The sequence below is a fragment of the Elephas maximus genome, chromosome 15 (genome assembly GCF_024166365.1).
Source record: "Elephas maximus indicus isolate mEleMax1 chromosome 15, mEleMax1 primary haplotype, whole genome shotgun sequence".
In the NCBI taxonomy this organism is placed as follows: Eukaryota; Metazoa; Chordata; class Mammalia; order Proboscidea; family Elephantidae; genus Elephas; species Elephas maximus.
The window spans coordinates 49,911,178-49,934,724 of NC_064833.1; the positions used below are offsets into that span (position 1 = coordinate 49,911,178).

The 23,547-nt window shown below is 39.8% G+C and overlaps 1 protein-coding gene across 3 annotated transcripts in view; it reads left to right on the top strand.

Moving 5' to 3' along the window:
- RUNX1T1 (RUNX1 partner transcriptional co-repressor 1) overlaps nucleotides 1-23,547 on the top strand; it is a 156,905-nt gene that overhangs the window by 12,067 nt on the left and 121,291 nt on the right. For 2 of the 3 annotated variants that reach the window (XM_049853588.1, XM_049853589.1), the window contains exon 2: nucleotides 18,463-18,635. The exons of the other annotated variant lie outside the window; for it this stretch is intronic. In XM_049853588.1, the coding sequence (XP_049709545.1) occupies nucleotides 18,548-18,635 (88 nt within the window). In that variant the 5' untranslated portion in view covers nucleotides 18,463-18,547. The remainder of the gene's footprint in view (nucleotides 1-18,462; nucleotides 18,636-23,547) is intronic. 3 annotated transcript variants of the gene reach the window in all.

Consider the following 23,547-nt stretch of genomic DNA (forward strand, 5'->3'; position numbering starts at 1 on the left):
CAGTTCAAATCCACCAGCTGCTCCTTGGAAGCCCTTTAGGGGCAGTTCTACTCTGTCCTGTAGGGTCACTATGTGTTGAAATTGACTCGACGGCAGTGGGTTTTTTGGACTATGAGCCTGGCATTAACCCATTACAGACATTTTTATCATGTATTGTAGGTAGTGATTAACCAGCTTTTCACCCTCTTCACTTCAGAGAGCTCCATCCCTTTATGTGAAGACTGGCCATAGTTGTTGTTCTAGCCTGACTTTTTGACCCAATTTGGAAAACTGAGTTACCCTTGTAGTCCCCAAATTAATTACCTTCTTTGTTCCTGAATTCAGCTAATTCGGGCATTATTTTGAATATCAGGCTTGATTTTCTGCTTAGAGCCAGGATCTGTGTATCCACTCTTTTCTTTTACTCACCCGCTTGCTCCCCACCTAGGAATCAAAGTCAGCCATTAGCTGACCAGTGTCTTGGAGACTGCCAAATGTGTCTCAGTTTACGTCTCTAGATATTTCCTAATCTAGAATTCCCTGTTACTAAATTTTGTACCTTCAGCAGAATACCTCCTTCCTACACTGCACAACAGCACACAACAACAACAACACTGTACTGCTTTTGTTGATCTCGTCCTGCATTCTGGAACTCTTCTTCTGCCTGGTCTTCTTAGTTCCTGAGGCATGTGTACACCATTCCAGTTGCTCACTCTCTCTTGACCTCAGCTCATCCTAGTGGTCTAAGTCCAACTTCCTGGAGAGAAGAGGGATTCTGCAGCATTTTGTACTAAAAAGAAATACTTTGTAACAGTAGTTGCCTAGTATAATGCCAAATTCTCTATTATAAAAAGAAGCTCATATGTGTACAGTCACCTGACTAATAGGCAAACTGGGGTTCCCTTTCCAGTTCAGTCACTAACTTACTTGGTGGTCCAGGGTGCATTCCAGCCCTTAGGTGGATTTCTTAGTAAAATGAAGCAGACTCAGTGGTCTTTAGGGCTTCTCAACTCTAATATGATTGATGGATATATGAATATGGTATGTATGTGAATATGGGAAGGAGGGTGATCTTTAGGGAATTTCCCATGGTTAGGAGAATGAAAGAAAAATCTGTTATATTCGGAGGGGGCTCTTAATCACTATGTAACTGGGAAATGGAGCCTGGGTAGAACATTGCCATCTTCTCACTATTCTCCATTGTAAAGAAGTGCCATTGGGAATAGGGAAGAACCAGTTTCCATAGCCATCCTGTACCTTAGGTGATTGTCTAAGGTTTCAGTTGTTACTATGCTTTCTTCAGAGGTAACTGACGAAGGAAGGAATGCCTTTATGCAGTGTGGATGAACTAAAGGTTCTGGGTGTTGCTGAAGGAGAATAGATTTTATGTTTTTTGCTCATGATTGCTTTGATGCCTTGGGACAGGAGGCAGGGGCTAGAGGCTAAAACATGGGGATGATGGGTTGTGCTTACCAGGCATTCATAGTGCTCCATGGAGACTTAAAGACTGGACCTAAGTGACTTGGGAAGTTTAGAAAATGACCTCTTTAAACCTTTGTTGGAAAGAACCTGCTAAGTTACAGCTTATTTAAGTGCACAAGGGCATATTATCATTTGGCCAGGATCAGTTCAGTGAGAGGCCAAAATGAAGTTCTGTGCCACCAAGGAGAATGTTTTAAAAGTATGTCTGTAGTGAGGTTGTAGTTGGTACCTGGCTTGACTAGATGGAACACTCTATCAGAGAAATATTTGAGAAAATATTACCAGGAGATATAATGACAGTTTAAAAAAGCTCAAGAGGTAGGTGGCCATTAATAATATGATCTTACCAGGGGCAGGAGGAAGTGGAAAAGAGGGTATCATTATTTAGGAAGCATTGAATTTCTGTTTATGCTGATGGAAAATTTGGCAACAGATACTGGTGATGGTTGCACAACATAATTGATGTAATTACCATCACTGAATTGTACACATGAAAGATGTTAAATTGACAAATGTTGTACTATCTATGTCTTTACCATAAAAAATTATCCAAAGGAATATACCTAATAAATGTTGAGATTGGCAAGAATTAAAAAAACAAAAAAGAGAATATGAGGTGAAACATTGTCAGAGCAGTGGTGAACTAGATGTGGCTAGGTGATTTGGTGATTAGAAAACTAGGAAAGAGTGAGTCGCAATCAACGCCCATGGAAGCAGGAGTCAAGAAATCAAATGATGCATTGCATTGGGCAAATCTGCTGCAAAAGACATTTTTAAAGTATTAAAAAGCAAAGATGTCACCTTGAGGACTAAGGCGTGCCTGACCCAAACCATGGTATTTTCGTTCGCCTCATATATATTCAAAAGCCGGACAGTGAATAGGGAAAACCGAAGAGGAATTGATATCTTTGAATTATGGTGTTGGGGAAGAATATTGAATATACCATGGAACGTCAAAAGAACGAACAAATCTGCCTTGGAAGAAGTACAGTCAGAATGCTCCTTAGAAGCGAGGATGGTGAGACTTTGTCTCACGTACTTTGGACATGTTATCAGGAGGGACCAGTCCCTGGAAAAGGACATCATGCTTGGTAAAGTAGAGGGTCAGGGAAGAAGAGGAAGATCCTCAACGAGATGGACTGACACAGTGGCTGCAACAGTGGGCTCAAGCATAACGGTGATGGTGAGGATGACGCAGTACCAGGCAGCGTCTAGTTCTGTTGTACATATGGTCACCACACGAGTTGGAAGCAACTCAGTGCCGCCTAACATCAACAGGAAAGAATACTAGCTGTGAGATGCTATTATAAAGTATATTTGGGTAGGCCTTTCCTCTGGACTTTGGGGAGATTGCATGTACCGAAACTCAGGTAGGAGAGCACACCAAAAACCCGTTGCTATAGAGTCAATTCCCCCTCATAGCAACCCTATAGGACAGAGTAGAACTGCCCTATAGGTTTTCCAAGGAGTGACTGGTGGGCTTGAACTGCTGATTTTTTGGTTAGCGATAAGCTCTTAACCACTGCATCACCAGGGCTCAAGAAGAGCATAGTATAATGATGTTAGAAATGTAGGTAGATAATGGTACCTGAGGGTGCTGACACAGTCATGGTGCCAAGGAAGTAGCACACAGCACTGCAGAAAGCATTGCAAATGCACATCCGATTTGGGAAGCAGCATATCAAACATTGGGAAGCCATCCCCCAGTGGACTTCGTAAGCCTGGTGCAAGTTGTGCTTTAAATGTAAATTCTTAGGAAGCTGGTTGATCTGTTCGGTTGAACCTGTAAGGACTATATGCCTTTCCCTAACCTCAAGATACAGGAGATGTGAGCTATAAGACAGGTCATGAAAGACTGCTAGTTTATTTTCTGAATCAATGCATATGTTATGTACACAGTGATGAGCAAACACAGCTGGGAAGAACAGCAGATGATATTGGGACTGGAACAGTGGTGTTTATCATACTGACTTAGTAAGCCTTCTTTCCTGTGAAAGTGTTCTTTTTAAGTGACTGTTAGGATTCTGTAACTTTCATCATGTGTCAGACAAGTCCTGTTGACTGCCCAACCCCTTTGCTCACCTGTCACACATTTCCATTCTCACCTCTAGGTAGATTTATGTAGAAACAAGATCCAGGTTTGACCTCTGATGGTAAACAAATGTGGACAATGAAGTCTCATCCTTTTGTTTAAATAAGGGTAGGTAGGTCAGTTCAGGTCAAAATGGAAAGTAAATGTGATCAGTCTCCTTTGACTTGTCCAGGTTAAGCTTTGAGTTGGCTAGAGGGAGGAGGTACAAAATGTCAGGGGAAAATGTAAGTGAAGGGCAATGAAATGAGTGTTCCATTAAACCCCGTGTAAGCATTTGTAAAGAGAGGCACACATTATTTTGGTAGTCCTGATAACGACATCTTTTAGAGTATCTGAAAGAAAAGTGAAATGTTTCCTCTTGAGAAAAGTCCCCTTATTTGAAATCTACATAAACTGATATTTAATAAGTGCCTGCCATGTGTAAAGCTCTGTGCTAGCTGGAGACACAGAGTAGTTGGTAGGCTCAGTTCCCACTGAATGACAAAACCCACTCAGGAAGAATGTAATTGCTACAAAAGTTGGTGGGGATTGATTGCCTACCAATGAAATGATACAGTGAGATTTTAGAGGCAAGGGGGAATTTGAATTAAAGCTTGTGTTGAGACCGGATTTACCAAGGTAAAGTTACTGTATTGGGGTTGTGTGAAGTATTTCATAAAGTAGGAAGGGGGAGCACAGGATCCCATGTGAGGCAAGGCCGTCGGAGGAGCACTGGGGTCCATAAGGGTGGACAGAAAATAAATATGAATGGGGGTACAGCAAAAGGGAGCTTTGAGAAATTAATGGGAAATAAGAACAGAAAGATCATACATGTCTTGAGTATCAGAACATTTTGATTTCAGCTTTATCTTCTGAGTAAGCCAGAAGCTTTCCAAACTGCCCTGTGAGCCTCCTCAGGGCCATGGAGTAGAGGGGTGACATGGGGGGGGGTGCCCAGATTGGTCTCAGGATCTCTCATATCACCGTAAATCCAAAATAGTTCTGCTTTTACACCAAATTGCTTTATATAGTAGATTTTCTAGTTGGACTTCTTTTGAACAAAGGATACCATGATAAAATATTAATAAAACAAAAATAAAAACAAAACCAAAGAAAAAATTTTGCAAGCCAAGAAGCCATGGATCCAATTAAAGTAGTGTTTTTGAAGAGTTGGTCCAGTTTGATGAGGGAGAGACTGAAGACCCTGGCAAGTCTGGCAGCTTGTTGGCAGTAGTTTAGATTTTTAGATATTGCAGAAGATATTTCAGGATTGGGTTTGTGGGACCAGAAGGAGGAGGCATCCCAAAGGAAACATGATTAGAACTTGTGTATAGATAGAGTAGATGGTGGGGGGTGGGGGGTGGGGGGGGAAGCTGTAACAACTAGGATTAGGTGCTGCATGCATTTTGCTTGCCTGAACTTAGAGCATCACTTTGGGTGTTTGTTTAAGGGGCAGCTTAAACACCCCACCTCAGGCTTATAGAATCACAGCCTCTAGAAAGGCGCCTCAGGATCCATTTGTATAACCGCAGCCGCAGTGGTTCTTGTAGGAGATGGTTACAGGGCTGTCAAATGGTAGGTGGTGTTCCTTGTTGTTGCTGGGTATCGTCAAGTCAATTTTGAGGCGTAGCAACTCCATGTGACAGAGTAGAAGTGCCCAATAGCGGTTTTCTAAGCTGTAATCTTTGTAGGAACAGACAGACAGGTCCTTCTCTCACAGAACTGCTGGGTAGGTTCCAACCACCAGCCTTTTGGTTAGCAGCCAAGCGCTTAACCATTGTACCACCAGGGCTCCTAGGTGTTTGTTGTTGGGTAGTTATTATGTAGAGGATTTTTATTGACTTCCCTGGGACTTGGCTCCCTCAGGTGTTTTAGATCCACGTGTGGATTTCAAACTGTTCTGAGGAGATTTTCTGCAGGTGCCTTTGGGGCCACCTGGGAAAATAAAAAGTGGTCAGGTGGTCTGGGTTCTGGACCCTTAAACTCCCATTCAACCAGAGTAGCCTGTTTTACAGATTTCAAACATTGAACTTTTGTTAGCTGGATAAATTATAAAAGTTCCCTCAATTGTAACATTAAGAAGCAGAGAGAAGCCAGAGACAAGCAGTGGTTCAGGCAGTGCTTATAAACCAGGAGGTCCTAGACTCTTGGTTAGTACTACTGGGGGTGGGGTGGTGGGGTGGTGGCATAGAGTTATTTCTTTGGGTCTTTGAGCACAGATGTATCCCAGGCACCTTATGTAGACCAAATGTTTGTTGTGTGATGTTTTTCAAATATACTTAAAAGAACACAATGTTACTGAATTAGTAGAAACTTTTCTATACGGAAACCCTGGTGGCGTAGTGGTTAAGAGCTATGGCTGCTAACTGAAAGGATGGCAGTTTGAATCCACCAGGTGTTCCTTGGAAACTGTGGAGCAGTTCTGCTCTGTCCTGTAGGGTCGCTATGAGTCAGAATTGACTCGACGGCAACAGTTTTCTTTTTTGGTGGTGGTGGTGGGGTTTGCCTTTATATTACAATCAGCACATAGTGCACTGAATACTACCATGTGGGCGACCATAGTTTTTTTTTTTTTTTTTTTAAGAAGGGAGTCTTTACCCTTTTACAGGTTAAAGGGGAATTAAATTTTTGTTATAAAATTGCTCAGTTGTCATGCCTGTTGAAGGGGTTTTATTGCAGGAAACAAGAGCAGCAACAACAAAATCTGCCTGTATAAGGACTGTAGTGTGGTCCATCAAGATAATATTATTTCCAGGTTTTTCCACTTGTTTTGTCTTGTATCATTTGCTTTAAAAAATATGCTGGCAAAGCTTTTTAATTCTTTAAATTTTATCTAAATTTGAAGTTTGTGGTTATGTTATAAAATCTGTCAGAATCGAATTTTTTAAAGATTTTTTCCCGTTACCAGTTGTGCTTGATAAAATTAATCCTAGACAGTCAAAAAAGAACGTAAGCATAAAACTCAATCTGCTTCTTAAGCAGTGAGCCAGATTTATACGTGCTGATATCGAATCATTCCTGAGATACATTAAGTGAAAAAAGAAAGGTGCTGAAAAATGTGTAGAGTATGCTATTGTTATGGTTTGAATTGTGTCCCCCCAAAATGTGTTATAAGTCACAACCCCTATACCTGTGGTTGTAATCCCATCTGGGAACGGGTTTTCTTTGTTGTGCTAACAAGGTAGTATTAGTGTCCGATGTGTCTTAAGTTAGTCTCTTTTGAGATATGAAAGAAGAGATGGGGGAAGATAGAAGCTAAAAAGAGACAAGGGCCTTCCTCCAGCGCCCACAGAGAGAGAAAGCCTTCCCCTAGAGCTGGCACCCTGAATTTGGACTTTTAGCCTTCTGAACTGGGAGAAAATAGATTTCTGTGTGTTAAAGCCACCCGCTTGCGGTATTTGTGTGATAGCAGCACTAGATAACAAAGACAGCTATATATGTACAAAAAATGCATACACTTCTGCTTGTGGACATATGTATAAGATTCTGGAAGAGTAGTTGCTTTGGAGGAGGAAAGTGGGGCCTGGCTCTTGGTAGTAGGAACGAGACTTTCATTGTGTGTCCTTTGATACTCTGAGTCTTTTTTAAAAATCTCATACCTGTATCACTTACTGTAAAATTGCAAACTACGGGGTCAGACTAGGATTGACTGTTTCTTTCCAGCTGCCCAGGTTCTGGGATTCTTGTCCTCCTGGAAGAAAGTAATGCCTCTTTCTCATCTGCCAGAGGCAGTCAAGTGTAGTGGTTAAAGAGACCCAACTCCCAAGTGCCTTCTCACTTGTTTAGTCTTCTTCTTCCCCTCCTCATCTGGAAAGAATTCTCATCCTGATCCTAATGGTATACCCTCAGAGGGTTGTCACGAGGATTACTTGAGATAATAGGTGTGAAGCACAACGTTCTGTAAATGCTTGCTTATCCTTAGCATCTGATTTGACTCCTCTAACCATGGACCTCTCTCTTCTCAAAATTCTTGAAGGATCATCTCCTCTCTAATTATTCTTAGGTGCTTCGTTCAGCAAATACTTAAGGAGAGTCTGGTCCTGTGTGACACACTGGGGACATGGGGATGCTCAGGACAGACAGTAACCCTGCTTTCCTAGACCTTTCTCACCTCAGCCTTATCTAAGACCCTGGGTTGCTTCATGCCTTGGTGTCTGGGCTTCTGAGCTCTTTGTGCTGGGAAGCAAAGCTCAACCTACTTCATCCTCTCAAGTCTCTATGAAATTTTACCCTCCAAAGCTTTTTATTACCCCACTTTTTCCAAAGGATAAAATTTATTACGTCCAAATCTTTGATACCACCCATATAACTCAGACTTCTTTGGTATAGGATTTGTAAGGTTCTTGAAGGTAAGAGTCTAAACAGTTGGGACACTTTTTGGTTACATGTTAAAAACTCAAACCTTAACTTCAAGTTATTTACTTACAACTGTCTTGAAATGTTTCATTGCTAAGACCAAATGAAATCTTTGTTTCTAACAGTATGTTGTTTCTTTCCCATATGCCTTAGTTATTTAGTGCTGCTGTAACAGAAATACCACAAGTAGATGGCTTTAACGAACAGAAATTTATTTTCTCACTGTTCAGGAGGCTAGAAGTCTGAATTTAGAGTATCGCCTCCCAGAGAAGACTTTCTTTTTCTGTTGGCTCTGGAGGAAGGACCTTGTCTTTTCAGCTTCTGCTTTTAGTTCCTTAGAGATCTTCATGTGTCTTGGCATCACTTACCCCATCTTTGCTTCCACTTGTTTAATGTTTTCTGTATCTCAAAAGAGATAGACTCAAGATACACTCTACATTAATTGCATCTCATAGCAAAGACAGTACATTCCCAAATGTAATTATAATCACAGGCATATAGGTTAGGATTTGCAACACATATTTTGGGGGGACACAATTAAATCGAAAACATTCCACCCTTTGCCCTCCCCCATTCATGTCCTTGCCACATGCAAAACACATTCACCCCACCACATCATCACAAAAGTCTTAAGTGAAAGATTGTGAAGACTTCCTAACTGCAAAATACCATCTTCTGAATCATCTAATTCAGATATGGGTGAGACTTGAAGCATGTCCCATCCTTGGGCGAAATTCTTCTTTATCTGTGAACCTGTGAAATCTAGACTAAAAGTTATCTCTGTCTAAAGAACAATGATGGAACAGGCACAAGGTAGACATTTCTGTTATAAATGGAAGAAATTGGAGGCAAGAAGGGATAACAAGCACCAAGCAGGTCCAAAACCCAGTAGAACAATTTACATTAGCTCTCAAGGCTTGAAAGTAATCCTCTCTTCTCTGAGACCAGCTGGGCAGTGGACCTGCCCTCTAGACTGTGGGTGTTATCCAAGCCCGCTAGATTCTGTGTGGAGGCCCTGCGGCCGTGGGATTCAGCCCCACTTTCCAGACCCACTAGAGAGCAACTCTGTTCTCGGGTTTGGCGGCCCCATTCTCCTAGTCCATCTGAGTGGCAACCCCACCCCTTTGGACCTGGCAGGCCCCATTCTTACTTCCCTTGGGCATGGCAACTCTGCTCCCTCAGCTTTGAGTAATGGCCCTACCCCCCGGCACACCTTAACAGTAGACCCACACTTCAGAACCAAGTTGGCGGAGATGGGATTCTTTGAAGCCTCGGAGGAAGTGACCCCACCCTTTGAGATCCAAGAGACTGTGCCTCACTTTTTGAAACTGAGAATCCTGTCTCCCGTGCTTCTTCCAAGAGTTCTGCTGATCTCTGAGCTACTCCAGGAACAGTCCTTTTGGAGGACAACAGATGTAGCTCCTTTGGCCTGTTGCCTGCCTGTAGAATTCCAAGAGGCAGACAACATTCTTTCCTTTCATTCTTTCTCTGTCTATGCTGATGGGTTTTCTGCTCTAGTCTTGGTTAGATCCATTAGTCACAGGCTTAATCTCTTTAAGAAAAGATTATGTAGCCACATCCTTGGTGAACATTCTAGAACACTTGTACTTAGTTTGTACAACAGAATTTGTTTTCTGTTTTCAATTTACACAGTTCATTTTTAAGTCCATCTCTTTCCTCTTAACATTTTACTATAAGCGGCCAGGAGAAACCACGCGACCCCCTTAAGATCTTGTTTAGAAATCTCATCAGCCAAATATCCAAATTCATCGCTTACGAGTTCTAACTTTCACCAAACATTTGAACATTTGAACACTTGGTCTCTTATCCTAGGATGTACCTAAAATGCATCTCCCTTCCACCATTGTCTAATCGTTTGTTCATCATTTTCTTTTAAAGCCTCGCTAGAAGTGCATTTAACGTCGACATTTCTGGCAACATCATGTTGCTGGTACCATATACATTCGCAAAGATGATGGATACTTTCTCTGTAGCTCTGCTCAGATCCTTCTGAGCCCTCACTAGAATTGCCTTTGACATTCATAATTTCATAGTTTTACCAACAGTCTGTTCAAGGCAACCTATTATTTGCTACCTTAAAACTCTTGCAGCTTTCTACCCATTACCCAACTCCAGAGCTGCTTCTACATTTTAGGTATGTGTTAGAGCAGCACCCCACTCTTCTATCTTAGTTTTCTGGTGTTGCTATAACAGACGTACCACAAGTGGATGGCTTTAAGAAACAGAAATTTATTTTCACAGAGTTAAAACAACAACAACAAAAAAAAAACCTATTGCCTTTGAGTCAATTCTGACTCCTAGCAACCCTGTAGGGCATAGTAGAACTGCCCCTTAGTGTTTCGAAGGAGTGGCTGGTGGATTCGAGCTGCCAACCTTTTCTTTAGCAGCCAAGCTCTTAATCTTTATGCCACCAGGGCTCATTCTCAGAGTTTAAACCAAAAAAACTAAACCCGTTGCTGTCGAGTCAATTCTGACTCATAGCGACCCTATAGGACAGAGAAGACTGCCTCTTAGGATTTGCAAGGAGCTCCTGGTGGATTCGAATTGCCAACCTTTTGGTTAAGCAGCCGTAGCACTTAACCACTACACCACCAGTGTTTCCTCTCAGAGTTTAGGAGACTAGAATTCTGAATTCACAGCACCAGCTCTACGGAAAGCCTTTCTTTGTCTGTTCCGGAGGAAGGTCCTTGTCTCTTCAGCTTCTACTTCCTGGTTCCTTAGAGACCTCCATGAGTTTTGGCATCTGTCTTACCCCATCTCTGCTTCTACATGGTCGTTTATTCTCTTTGAGATCTCAAAAAAGATTGACTCAAGATATTTAAAAAAAAAAAAAAAAAAATCCTGTCTCATAAATATAACAGAGACAGTCCATTCCCAAATGGGATTATAACCATAGGCGTAGAGGTTAGGATTTACAGCACATATTTGGGGGGGTACAATTCAATCCATAACACTGTCCCTTCCCACCTTGTTCTTTTTTTAATATGGTCTCTTACCCTAGAACGAACAATTTATTGCCACCATATTTTGGTTTGTAAGTTATAGCACCCCACCCCCATGCTAATAAAACAAAACAAAAAACATCACCCCATGCACAGGATCAGCCCTAGGCAAACTGCGAAGCATTCAAGCCACTTGGATTCTTAGAGGTGTACATCTTAACCTGTTTTATTTTTTTTACCCTGTAGTTCATAAATGAACTTTGGTAAAGGGTGAACTCCCTGATATTGTAAGCAAAATTTTATGTGTATGGACATTTTTATGAGGAGAGACTGTCCCTTTGATCAGGGACCCAAACAAGGCTAAATTTAGATCATTTTAATAGTTTCCAGCTTTCTCTTCACCAAATGTCCCTAGGCTATTGCTTAGTTGCCACGGGCTCTCTCCACTCTTTGGTTGCTCATATCTATTAACTAGTAGCCCTGGTGGCTCAACAGGTAAGCACTCGACTGCTAACCAAAAGGCTCAAACCTACCCAGTGGCTGCGTGGGACAGAGACCTGGTGATCTGCTCATGTAATGGCTACAGCCTAGAAAATCATATGAGACAGTTCAGTTTTGTCACATGGGGTCACTATATATTGAAATCAACTCCATGGCACCAAACAACATCTGCTATCTGGAGCAGAGCACTCCCTCCCAGCATCCCCCCGCCCCAATCCAAGCTCTTCTTTTCTCCGATGTCGTATGGAATTGCAACTGCTTTGCTTCCTCAAAACTAGAGAACAGTTCTGGACAGGGATCAGTCCATTTCACTCTAAAATTCTGCAGCTCAGAATACAGAAGTGGGTGAAGACTCTCACTGTTTTCCCTTCCAGGTGATTTCCATTTGAAGAGATAGTGTCAGAAGAATAGCCTTCAATTCCTTAATGCAAGTGACTGAACAATTTCAGACAGATGTATATGGGGAGGAGGCGTGTTGGAGGCCTTTATGGAGTGAGGTTAACATATTGTCTTAATATTCACCTGGGAGTGAGCTCATTTTGTAAATCATTCCTAGAGGTTAACTTACTTGCCCTAGGTCACCCGTGGGGAGTGGTGGAGCATAGCCTCAAGCTAAATTTTCTGACTCCAAGGCATTTCTGTCCCAGGGCTCATGACCACATTCCTGGAAATCTTCACATCATACCACCTAAGAATTTTCCCCGTGAGCAGGGCCAGCCACACAGACTGTGGGTGGGAATTACATACTAAAGTAATGATGGAAAACTATTAAGACCTCCCACTCACTGCATTGGGAAATGTTACTGTTCAGAGTGCAACAGGATCTCCATTTTGCAACTAATTCTAGAGAGAGAAAAAGGGAGAGAGAGGGATACGTACACATACAGGAGGACGGAGAGAAATAGGTAGATATCAGCTGATAAAGTTGGTAAGTACCAGGAGCAACCAGACCATGTTTGTAGCTGAACAATCGTAGTAGCCTCTTGAGTTGTGTGACATCAATCATAAATCCGGATTCTTTCAAAGTACCATTATTTCTTTCATATGAAAGTTGCCCACATGGAAGAGATGCCTTTATCTCAGAGAAATCAGTCTTTAGAAATAATTGGTTCTCTCTCCTCTTATCCCCTAGAGATGATCTTCCAAAGATGAAATTAGATGAGGGAAAAATTGCTTTATTCTTTTCTTTGTCATCTCAGAATAGTTTAGGACTTAAAACTTAATTCCACATGTTTTGTGGACTGATCATAGATAATTTATTTTTATGACTTAATAGTGCAATAGTGAATTTCAGAAAGGAAAAGATCATGAATTGCACTATGTCATTTTTGAGTAGTGACTTTGTTTTTATATAGAACCATAGTGTTAAAGTGGGTCCTGCCTTCTTTGTACTGTCATATCACAGGAATCAAGCACACTGACTAACATAACACTTGCACTAGGAGCACTAAGGTAGGCACTTTACAAGTATTACCTCTTTATCATCATTCCATCCCAGCAAGTTAGGTATTATTACCCTACTTTAAAGATAGAAATCTGAAGCTTGAGAGAGGTTAAGTGACTTGTCCAAGGTCAAATAGCTGATAAGTGTAGTTGAGATTCCAGTCCAGCCAGAAAGCCTGTGCAGTGGGCTTCTAAATGGTCATTGTGTAGGCTGTAGTTATTTTAGTTCTTAAAAATTAAGTCATGTCCGTAACAAAAAAGATACTTAAGAGCTTCTACGATTTTAAATTGCTTGCTCTGTTATCTCCTTGGTCATACTGCATTGTGAATTTGACTAAAAATAAATCATAGATGAATATCTAGAATAGGCAAGTGTATAGAAACCAAAGTTTATTAGGGGTTACTAGGGGCAGGTGGGAGGGAGGGGAAAGGGCGACTCATTGCTCAGGGCCACTGAGCTTCTGTTAAGGTTGATGGAAAATTTGGAAATGCGTAGTAGTAATAGTTGACTAATATGATGAATGCCATTAATATCACTGAAGTATACTTGTAAAAATGTTGAAATGGCAAATGTTTTATTACATATATATTTACCACGATAAACGAAAAGAAAAAATATATAGACAGATCGTTTGGCTTCTGATTAATTTATTCTTTAGAAATAATATCTGTAGGATTTAAACATAATACCCTATCATCATAATAAAAAGAGAGGGGTCGAAGAAAGACCAGAGAGTATGCAATTATCATTTTTTGTTTCTTTCACTCCATCAATTTTGGGTGAAAACCTGTGTGCCAGGCTCTGTGCGAGACGCTGAGGATGAACACTGATGAATGATCATGGCCCCTGTCCTCTTGCAACAGCATGAGCGTAATGCGTCATGGCTAAGCCTAAAGACATAAAGAGAATGAGGTGGGATCACTTTCTGTCACAGCTGACAACCTCACTTAGGAGATAAGTATATACACATTCTTGCCTTCCAGGTTGTATAGACTCATGCGGCCATTCTCAGTCAGAGTGTCCCCATGCTCAATGTGGAAGGAATGTCTGGTCTGATAACCCTGGCGTATGGCTTTTGCATGTACAGTACTGGTGGGACTGGGCTTATATGAACAGTGTCTGTCAGGGAAAGGGTTACACAGCCCTGTTAATAGACCATTCATGCTGTTCCAATTTAAAGAAGAGAAAAAGGTCACGGGCCTCAAGAGTGGTCAGGGAAAGGTTTGTGAAGTCCAGAGAGATTTGAATTGGGTCTTTGTGGCATTTCGTTGTATAAAGTTTTTTATTTTTATTTGGGATGGAACCCTGGTGGCATAGTGGCTAAACATTTGGCCACTAACCAAAATGTCAGCACTTGGAAACCTCAGGGGGAAATTCTACTCTGTTCTATAGGGTTGCTGTGAGTTGGAATCGACTTTTCGGCAATGGGCTTTTTTTTTTTTTTTTAATGTGTCAAGTACAGTTCTAGGTATGGAGGATAGAGTAATGGGCAAAACAGACAAGATCCTGCTCTCAGAGAGCTTGCACCTTAGAGGAGGGGGAGGAGGACATGATAAACAAGTTAACAAATAAGATTATTCCACATAGTGGCAAGTGTAATGAAAAGAAGCGAAAAATAGCATTAGAGAGGGTGGGAGCGGTGGTGGTGAGACTATTTCAGTGGCTGGGAAAATCTTTTCTGATACTTGAACTGCAACCTGAGTGTTGAGGAGTAGGTGGTCATGCAGCGGTCTGGGAGGAGCCTCTAGGTAGACTAACAAAACCATAAAAATGAGATGAAACGTTCCATCAGGGAGTTGATCCAGTGAAGAGTGGTACCCTGTAAGGGCATAATCATTTCTGAGGCTGAAAGGTACAAGTTAGTACCAGGTTATGGAGAGTCTTGAATGTAAGGGTAGGGCAAGAATGAGTGAGTGTGTATGTGTGTGTTTGTGTGTATGTGTGTGTATCTGGGAGGATGAGTAGTAAGAAAAGGGAAAGAGAATCTAGATGAGTGTATGTTATGGAAGCTTAAGGACGCTTGTGTAACCAGGACACTGCAATTTAGTTTGTTTGACCTGTGATGGGAAACCTTGGTGGCATAGTGGTTAAGTGCTACGGCTGCTAACCAAGAGGTCAGCAGTTCAAATCTGCCAGGTGCTCCTTGGAAACTCTATGGGGCAGTTCTACTCTGTCCTATAGGGTCGCGTTGAATCAGAATTGACTCGATGGCACTGGGTTTATTTGACCTGTGATGAGGGACACTGATGTCCACAACGTCCCAGTCACTTCCTGTTAGAAGTTGGGTATGCCCCTGAAGTGAGGTTTACATAGTGGACTGCTGATGACTACTTCAAATCAGGGGAGCAGTTCTGAGATAATGGAGGCTTTGAAAGGTAAACTACAATCCAGTGTCAGGGGCTGTGCTTATCAAGCTAATGTTTCCTAAGTCAGATAGGATAGAGTAACTTCCTTAAACGGTAATTCCCCTCAGAGCCAAAAACCAATTGTATTTTTATTAATGAAGAGGAACAGTCCTTATGTTATAAAATGTTTTTATCAAAGGAAAGAGAAAAGTTAGAGTTAAGGCTTGACTCAGTTCAGGTTGATAGATTAGAAGAGGTGTGTTTAATGCTCATTTTTTTGAATAACCATCTATTCTATGCACTAAAGGAAAAATTGACCCAAATGGTGATACCGTTCTCTAGAGAAATGTGTTTAGGCAGTGGAGGGATTCCTGGCAGTGACTGAGAAATACAGTAATGAGGAACTGCACTTGATCTCTTTTGAGGTTGATTCTGATGTGTGTAGTCTTTACATCCTATTAAATTTTTGAAAGATAAACTGATACAAGAATGATTTGCCAAGGCCAGCAACTCTTCCTTTTAAAACCTTGGCTCGGTGTACACACTGAGGGGTTGGGGGAGTAAGATAAAAGCATTATAAATATGAGGTTAACTGAATTCAAATAGAAGGTTCTCTCAAGTTATTGCATTCCTTAGAAAATAAATACATTGCGCATATGGTTAAGATTGATCAAAAAAGTATTCTGTATGCCAGTGATTACATTCCCATCTGTGATTAAGGTTTTCTGCCTGCATCTGGTTTTCACATTATATTTCTGTAACAAGAATCCTTTATATAGCAGAGTTCACTTTCTGTATTTTCTATTAGCTGCAGCTTGAACTACTGCACGGATCACAGATTTGCACATGTGGTTTTCATTACTTCATACCATTGAGAAAAAGTAATATTTGTTTGGGAATGTATGTTTTCCCCAATTTCCATGGTAATACAGTATGCTGAGCCCTTTTAATAACGCTCTTGTAGCACTACAAATTGTTTGAGGTATTCTACTTTTAGTGGAGTTTAGCTTTTAAACTGTTCTAAATATATGTTTCCTTCATAAGGTTTTGCAAATTTGAGGGCTGAGAAACTGGACAAAGCAATTATCAAAGACAGAGAAATTTTACTATCATTTGCCCATGATACAGACCTTAGTGGAGAATAAATACTGTACATATCTGAGCGTGTTTTTCATAGTGCTCATTGCCATTACTTGTTTGTTATTATTTCATATTGAAAGGCCATTTAATATGATGGCGGCATGCAATATAATCATCCAGAGTTACTATTTTGAAAAATCCAAAGAAGTTAAGCTCATTTCTTTCTTTCTTTTTTGGTTGAGTTATCCTATTGATTGTGATACCATGTTTTGTATATGAGGTATTTAAGTGGGGAAAATCCTCATGGGTAACTTTAGTTTTACATTGTGGAGTGCTTACATGCGTATTTTTATGCTGTGTTACCATTTCAGAACCTCTAAATTTGTACATTTAAAATATTTTGGAATACTATCTTCCTCCAACTTTCCTTCCATTTGCTTCAGAGTACTCTGGTTACAATGGATACAACTGATGTTAAAAAGTGAAACAAATTAATTGAGAAGCTGGCCTTTTAAAGAAGCTTATCCACATAGTAGTTGTACATGCCCCCCAAACGGAGATTTCTATCCCATTTTTGTTAATAAACCCAGACATTAGCCAGGTATTTAGCAGTCATGAGAGTGAAGAAATAGACTCTGTGAGATTTGTATATATTATGCCTCTTCATTTGTTACGGAGATAGCTAACTACGGCCCATATACACGCATGATTCATTTTATCAGGCTCTGATTTCTTTTGATGGTGGTTGTTAAAGTGCAAAATATTATCCTATATCATGATTAAATCTAAGAAAAGTATCTATTTTTTCTTCTTTTCCCAATAGCATTTTGTATATCCTCTATTTGTAATGTTTTACCTCAATATATAAAAATAGGAAATAACAGAATTGTGTAGAAAATTACCCATGTTCCCATATTCTAGAAATTATTGTATTTACTGCCAGCCCCTCCCCCTCAGCATTGGTGTATTTTTCTATGTGCGTATGTATGGCTGTAGCTTGGTCATTTTCTTATTGAAATTTTTTGCTTTTTCATTTGCAAATAAAATTGTTAGGTTTCATAACAAACTAAATGTTTCCCAGTGTCACTTGATTGTCTGTAATGGTCTTGGCTGAGCCCCTACCAATTTCCACATTAGAAATAGTAGTGCTATATTTTTCCTAATCATTATTTCATTTTTACTATAAAAAGTAAGAAACAGCGAAGTCATAATGTGGCACATAAACGGCACAGGTTTTTTTTTTTTTTTTTTTTCTGATAGAACATGCTTGTTTTATCTACACCAGAATATATTTACCTTTTTTTTTTTCTTCTAATTTCTAGGGAGTAATTTGGACTCAAAAAATGATAGCAACAGCCTTCGAAGTACTTCTTCATATGGCTCTTATAAATCTTTATCCCATTGCATTTACTGAGTTACTGCTTTTTGTGTATATGATTGGACAAGACCCTTACATTCCGTAGATTTTAAGTATTAAAGAATGGTACTTTTCTGTGTTACAGTAGTAGTAATAGTAGTAAGTGAGTAATAAGCACTTAATGTTTGCCAATGGGTAAATGAATGAATTCTAAACCTGCCAAATTTAGCAGGCAAAATTAAAAAAAAAAAAAAATTGGATTACTTTAGAGAAAAAAATGAAAGTAGTGGTATTATTTTGACAAAATAATTCACCAATAAATCTTGTTACTTATATTTTTAAAGTCACTGATTATATAACGATTATTCTTCAGTATTATTAGGTGTTTCAAACTATTTATCTAGTAACTGCAGTAATTAAATTTCAGAACTGTGAAATGATGTGATCACCACTTTGTTTAAATGGGATTTAACTTGTTTGTAAAGTTTCATAAAAAAATTTAAACCATATATTGTCTCAAAGCATTTTCTAAAGAAACCATAGTAATCATCACAATATCTTTTTATTGAAACAGGTGAAATATAACACATTCTTTTAAGGTGTTGATGTGCTCAAGATTTAAAACCAATTAAAGAAAGAGGAATTGTCAGTTTCGGAATGGACCCAGCCAACGCCGGGTCAGATCATGGGCGAATTGAGAGCATGTCATTATAGGAACTATGAAAATGGGGGTTGTTTTGGGCTCTTCTGAAATTCGGAAGGGCTTACATTTGTTTCTTAAAACAAAACAAAACTGGCCTAGTTTTATTATGTAAATAGATGAGTGTGATACTTCAGACTGGTTGTGATATATGCATTTTTTTTTCCTTTGTTGTTGTCAATAGAAAGGATTGATCTCTGGGCTGGTGAACATAATATCTGTCCCAGTCAGAAAAGGAGAGAGGAAATTAGCAGAGCGGTTGGTGGAGAATGATATCTGTCAAAAGAAACACTTGGAGAGCACTGAGTTTAGTAATAGGTGACTGCCGGAAAAAAGGGAACTTTGAATATTGTCAAGGTAAGGAACAGACAAATATTTTGATTTTGAAATTTACCTACATGCCAGAAAATCAATCTATTACTTTTTCCCAATAAGTAATTATTGTGAAGGTTTTCTCTTCTTTTCTTTATGTCTTCTAGTGCCTGTTGATATAAAGATTGCGCTGTATGTTTTAAAAGTTTATCTTTGAAATCTTTGGGTGTGGGGATTGGATGGGGACCAGGCTGGCAATGGGAACCCTTGCTTTGCTAGCTTTGGGTCTGAAGATTTTAAATCATCAAGTACTGAAATTTTTTTACCCTTTTCCTGTTGCAGTGCTTCTTGCCATGTTTCGTAATACATCTGCTGTAAGCCGAGCAATACTTGGAGTTGAAGAGTGAAAGCTATGCCATGATTTCTGTGTTTATTGTAACTAGGAGATGGTGTTTTCTGAAACAGCTTGTTGACTAAAAAGTCGGGGGAAAAAAGTGCTTTTCAGTTCATTATTTCTCCTGATTAATTTGGGTTTTTTTTCTTAACTTGAGGTGAATGCCACTTTCTAAGCAGAATTCATGTCCCTAGATGTATTAAGAAAAAAAAAGATATCTAACTTCCCAGGAAAACGGCAAATATAAACTAAGTGTATTGCTATTTGGCAAGAGACTTCTTGAAGTCTGCAACATTTAAAAATGAAGGAGAGCCCCGAATTACGGGTTTCAGAGAGTTAATGCTTCTTGTAGCCAGCTTGGTTTCAAGTTTAGGAAATTGTGAGTTGTACAGAAGTGCAGAGGAATAAGTATAAACGGCGTTAAGCAAAAATTGTGAATCAACATAAATGTTGTCTGATACTGGTTGGCACTCTAGTGATTGGGAAGAGATTTGAAGTCATGTGACGACCTGGCTACGTGGAAAGAAAGGTACAGCAAAATATTTACTATCTGTGGTCACAATTCTGGAAACACCACTTCTGGTGTTCATCCACAATCTCTACCCTTTGTAATTTTTACCCATATTTATTGGTTGCTCTTAAAGTTCCCAGGAAGGTGTTGGTAATTTTTTTTAAGACCAGAGAAAATGAAGCAACTCCATGATTATAGATCCCTTTGGGGTTGTCCTTAAACATGATTAGTTTCTTTCTGTTTCCCTTCCTTGCATCCCTTGTTCTTCACGGGATGATGTCCTGCTGTAATTAGTAAGAGACGTCAATTCAAAAGAGAAGCCAAGAAATGCCATTTTATTAAGTGACTGAGACACCTCTGCTTCTATACCTTATGTACTACTGTTACTAAGAAATAGTTTTTCAAAAACTCAAATATTGGTCAATTAAATTTCTGAAGTCCTTCATAGAGAAAAAAAAAGTGTCAATATCTTATCTTAAAGGAAGCAACTAATCGTAATACCAACAACTCCTACTTTAATGTTATTATTATTGTTGTTATTACTTTTGTTGTCTCTTGTTAGAAGAAAGCACCTCATTCAAAAGAGGGTGTAACTTTGCTTTCTGCCTCTATGTCTGTATGGGGGGGTATTTATGTGTTAAAAAATAAGGTAAAAATTAGAAATTGAAAAGGACACTGGATTAAAAAAGACCTTGAGCATATATTGCAGATACATAGAGTCAACATCATTACCCACCCCTATCCTGTTTCAATCATATTCTCTTCTTGTCACGTAGTGTATGTCTGTGGCCTGCTGGCAATAAACCATTGCAGCATGGAAGATCCATATTGAAAGCAAAAATGCATGACAAGGACACACATCTTACTACAACTTAATGCATGTTATTTGTTATAATATGCAAATAGTGAATTTTATAGCATCATGTATCAGAAACGTCATGTTGAGTTTCTTCTCTTTTCCTCCCTGTACATATGTGTGTGTGTGTGTTTGTACATGCTTTAAAAACGGTGTGTGTATATACACATATGATGTATTTGTGTTGGCCTCTTTTATAGCTGTTGGGTTTTCTTTATTTTTATCTAGAATTGAAAATTTTATTCCTAGTTTTTTCTTCTTTTTGGTAATGGTCATATACAAACCTTGAACAATTGGGTGTATAGAAATATGGGGTTCATAATCAAGTTGACCCAACAAGTAGAGAACTACAGCAATCACATACTTTAAATATGCAAGCACCTTGAATCCATTGGATTCCTGGGGTTGTAACTTGGCTGCAGAAAAAGCAAAGAGCTATGTGAAGCTGAAGAGTTGGGGCTGTAATTGAGAATGGCCTGAGGTGGCGCCAGAGAGCCAAGTCTGTGTGGTGCCTTTTGGAGCAGGCGACAGACACCAGGGCAGCCTGCCTCTTTAGGGCAGTGGTCAGAGGGAAAATGACGCGCAGGGGACATACCACCAGCTTCGGTGTTAACTGGTAAAGGCAAATGCTGGCATGTTTAACCCAGGGTTTTAAAGCATACCCAAAATATGCACAGTGCTTGGTCTTCTAGAATGCTATTTAGGACTATTCCCCTATAATGTATGTCATGGCTGTTGTAATAACTGGGCAGATTTGGGACAGCTAGAAGTGGTGCCTGAAGAGCACTTATAAGCCATTAGGGAAAATACTAAGAAGGGGTCCAATATTTGCCACAAAACAAACAAAAAATCCACTGGCTTCTCAAAGATGCAAGGGGAATAGTGTGGGAGGAAAGAATGCCAGAGGAGACTTGACTCTTTGTGCGTTTTGTTCCAGAGTGGTGTGTATTTACATTCATGCACATCATGGAATGGAATTATTGATGCCACAGCAATTTATATATACTGGATGGGTTTTCAGGAGCCCTGGTGGCACAGTGGTTAAGTGCTCCCCTGCTAACTGAAAGGTCAGTGGTTCGAACCCACCAGTGACTCCGTGGGAGAAAGCCGTGGCAGTCTGCTTCAGTAAAGATTACAGCTTTGGAAACCCTATGAGGCAGTTCTAGTCTGTCCTACGGGGTTGCTATGAGTCAGAATCAACTCAATGGCAATGGGTTTTTGTTTTCCTTTTTTTTGGGGGGGGGGCGGGGGCGGAATGGATTTTAAAAACTACGTTTGTATTTTTAAGAGGGATGATTTTTAAAATGTTAGTTTAGATGATTCTGTGTACCTTGAAATATTGGTATCTTTATTAGGAAAAGAGGAAGGTGATTTTCTTAAGCAAAATTGCTGTTTTTTTTTGAGAGAGTCTGTATTTATTTTTAGTTTTACTTGGTCTTGTTCGAGGGGTCTGATAGCATTAATGGGCTTTACCTCACATGGAGCTCTGAGCTTATTGTAGCACTGCACACTGATCCCAGGTCAGTGTGATGCGTGAAATCAATTTATTTGAATCTCTTTGCCTCCATAGGAATTTGGCAGCATGCCAGTTGTTTTCATTTAATGTTCTTTGTGTTGAACACAGACAAGCAGGCATGCTTTTGTATTCCTCTTTCTTTTGGTCTCTGTCTCTTTCAGCCAATATTTTACTCTATGGGTTTTGAGATGAAAGAAGAATGTATTATTTATATGATTCTCATCGTTGCTTAATATGTATGCATATATAACTGTACCATCTTCTTCTCTTTTAAGGGATATTTTTTATATTCCTGAGCGTTCGTGGTGACATTTTGTGCACAAGAAATATTTCAGGGTTTTGCTTAAATAATTTTTTTGATGAACTATAAAATAGAGAATAGGTGGTATTTGTGCTTGTATTAACGGCCATTATTAAAACTTAACAATATTAGTTACACAACAGTGTTTCACCTGTGAACTGGGCTGTCAAAATCCGTGATTTCATTGGAACCTTTTAAAAGTGGAAGATCACACTATGATCAAGCACATGTTAAAGAAAAAGAATAAAATAATTATTTAGGTATTATTTTCTTTGAATAACCCATTTTAATTAAAACACCCATGTTTTACGTATATTTTCTCTATATAAATTTTTATGAAGTTATTGTCAATAGGGTCTTTTTCTTGTCGGTTTGGAAGTTAATATGACAGGAATAGCGCAGATTTTTTATTACAAATAAGTTCAGACCTTTGTATGTAGTTCCCTTTCGGGATGTTTTTGTAGGGAAGATTTGTTTCTGGGTCAACTTTAGGAAGAGGTGGAGAAGGAAATGAGAGAGAGGGAGAGGAGAGTGTTGTGTTGATGCTCCCGGCAGTTCTTGCGGAAGTTGATATGCAGAACCTTGGAGCCACAGCTTTGGGGTCAGACTCATACCCAGCAGCCCTGCTTCCTTGTTTAATTACCTGAAGAGCAAAACAGCCTGCCTGCGAGTGTGTGAACACCAGTATCTCTCGCAGCCGCCTGGCGCTCTGACATCCTGCAAGGCCAGCCCTGTCTGTCCACCAGCGTCAGGCTGGCTCCTGCCCTGGGCTCTTTTCTTTCAGGAGGCATTGTGTGGAAGAGGGTTTGGTCAGGAATTTGAGGTTCCTGCCAATGCTGTGTTCCCTTCTCTCCCTTTCTGGACTGCACTGACAGATATGCTTTTTTTTTTTTTCTTAAGGGTTTTAAAAATCTGGCTGTTTCATTTTCCAGTTCTGGCCTTGCCATGTAACAATATCTCTGTCAGCAGCAACAGGCATTAACCAGTGGCGGACAGGCCTTAGTGTACTGGGTTATATTTCCTAATCTTGTTATGTAGTGCCCTCCTGTACGTTGCTCTTTTTGGGTCAGACTCACTAAGTAGTTCAGTGTGGAGCATGTAGTTGAGAGGTGTTTTTTTATGAGGCAGTTTTGAACCTTAATCTGTCCATAAAAATAGAAGCGTTTTACTTTTAAACCAAGGTGATAGAATTCAAGTTAGTTTTTTTTCCCCCCTTGGAATTTGAATATGGTTTTTGACATTTGCTTTGGGAAGGGCCACACCCTTTGATGAGGCTGAGGGCGGTGAGAAATAATATTTGGATAGAAATGTGTGGCCAGTTTGAGGGTAGTATAGGATAAATAACCTGAGGAATGCCTTGAGATGGAGCCATTTGGGAG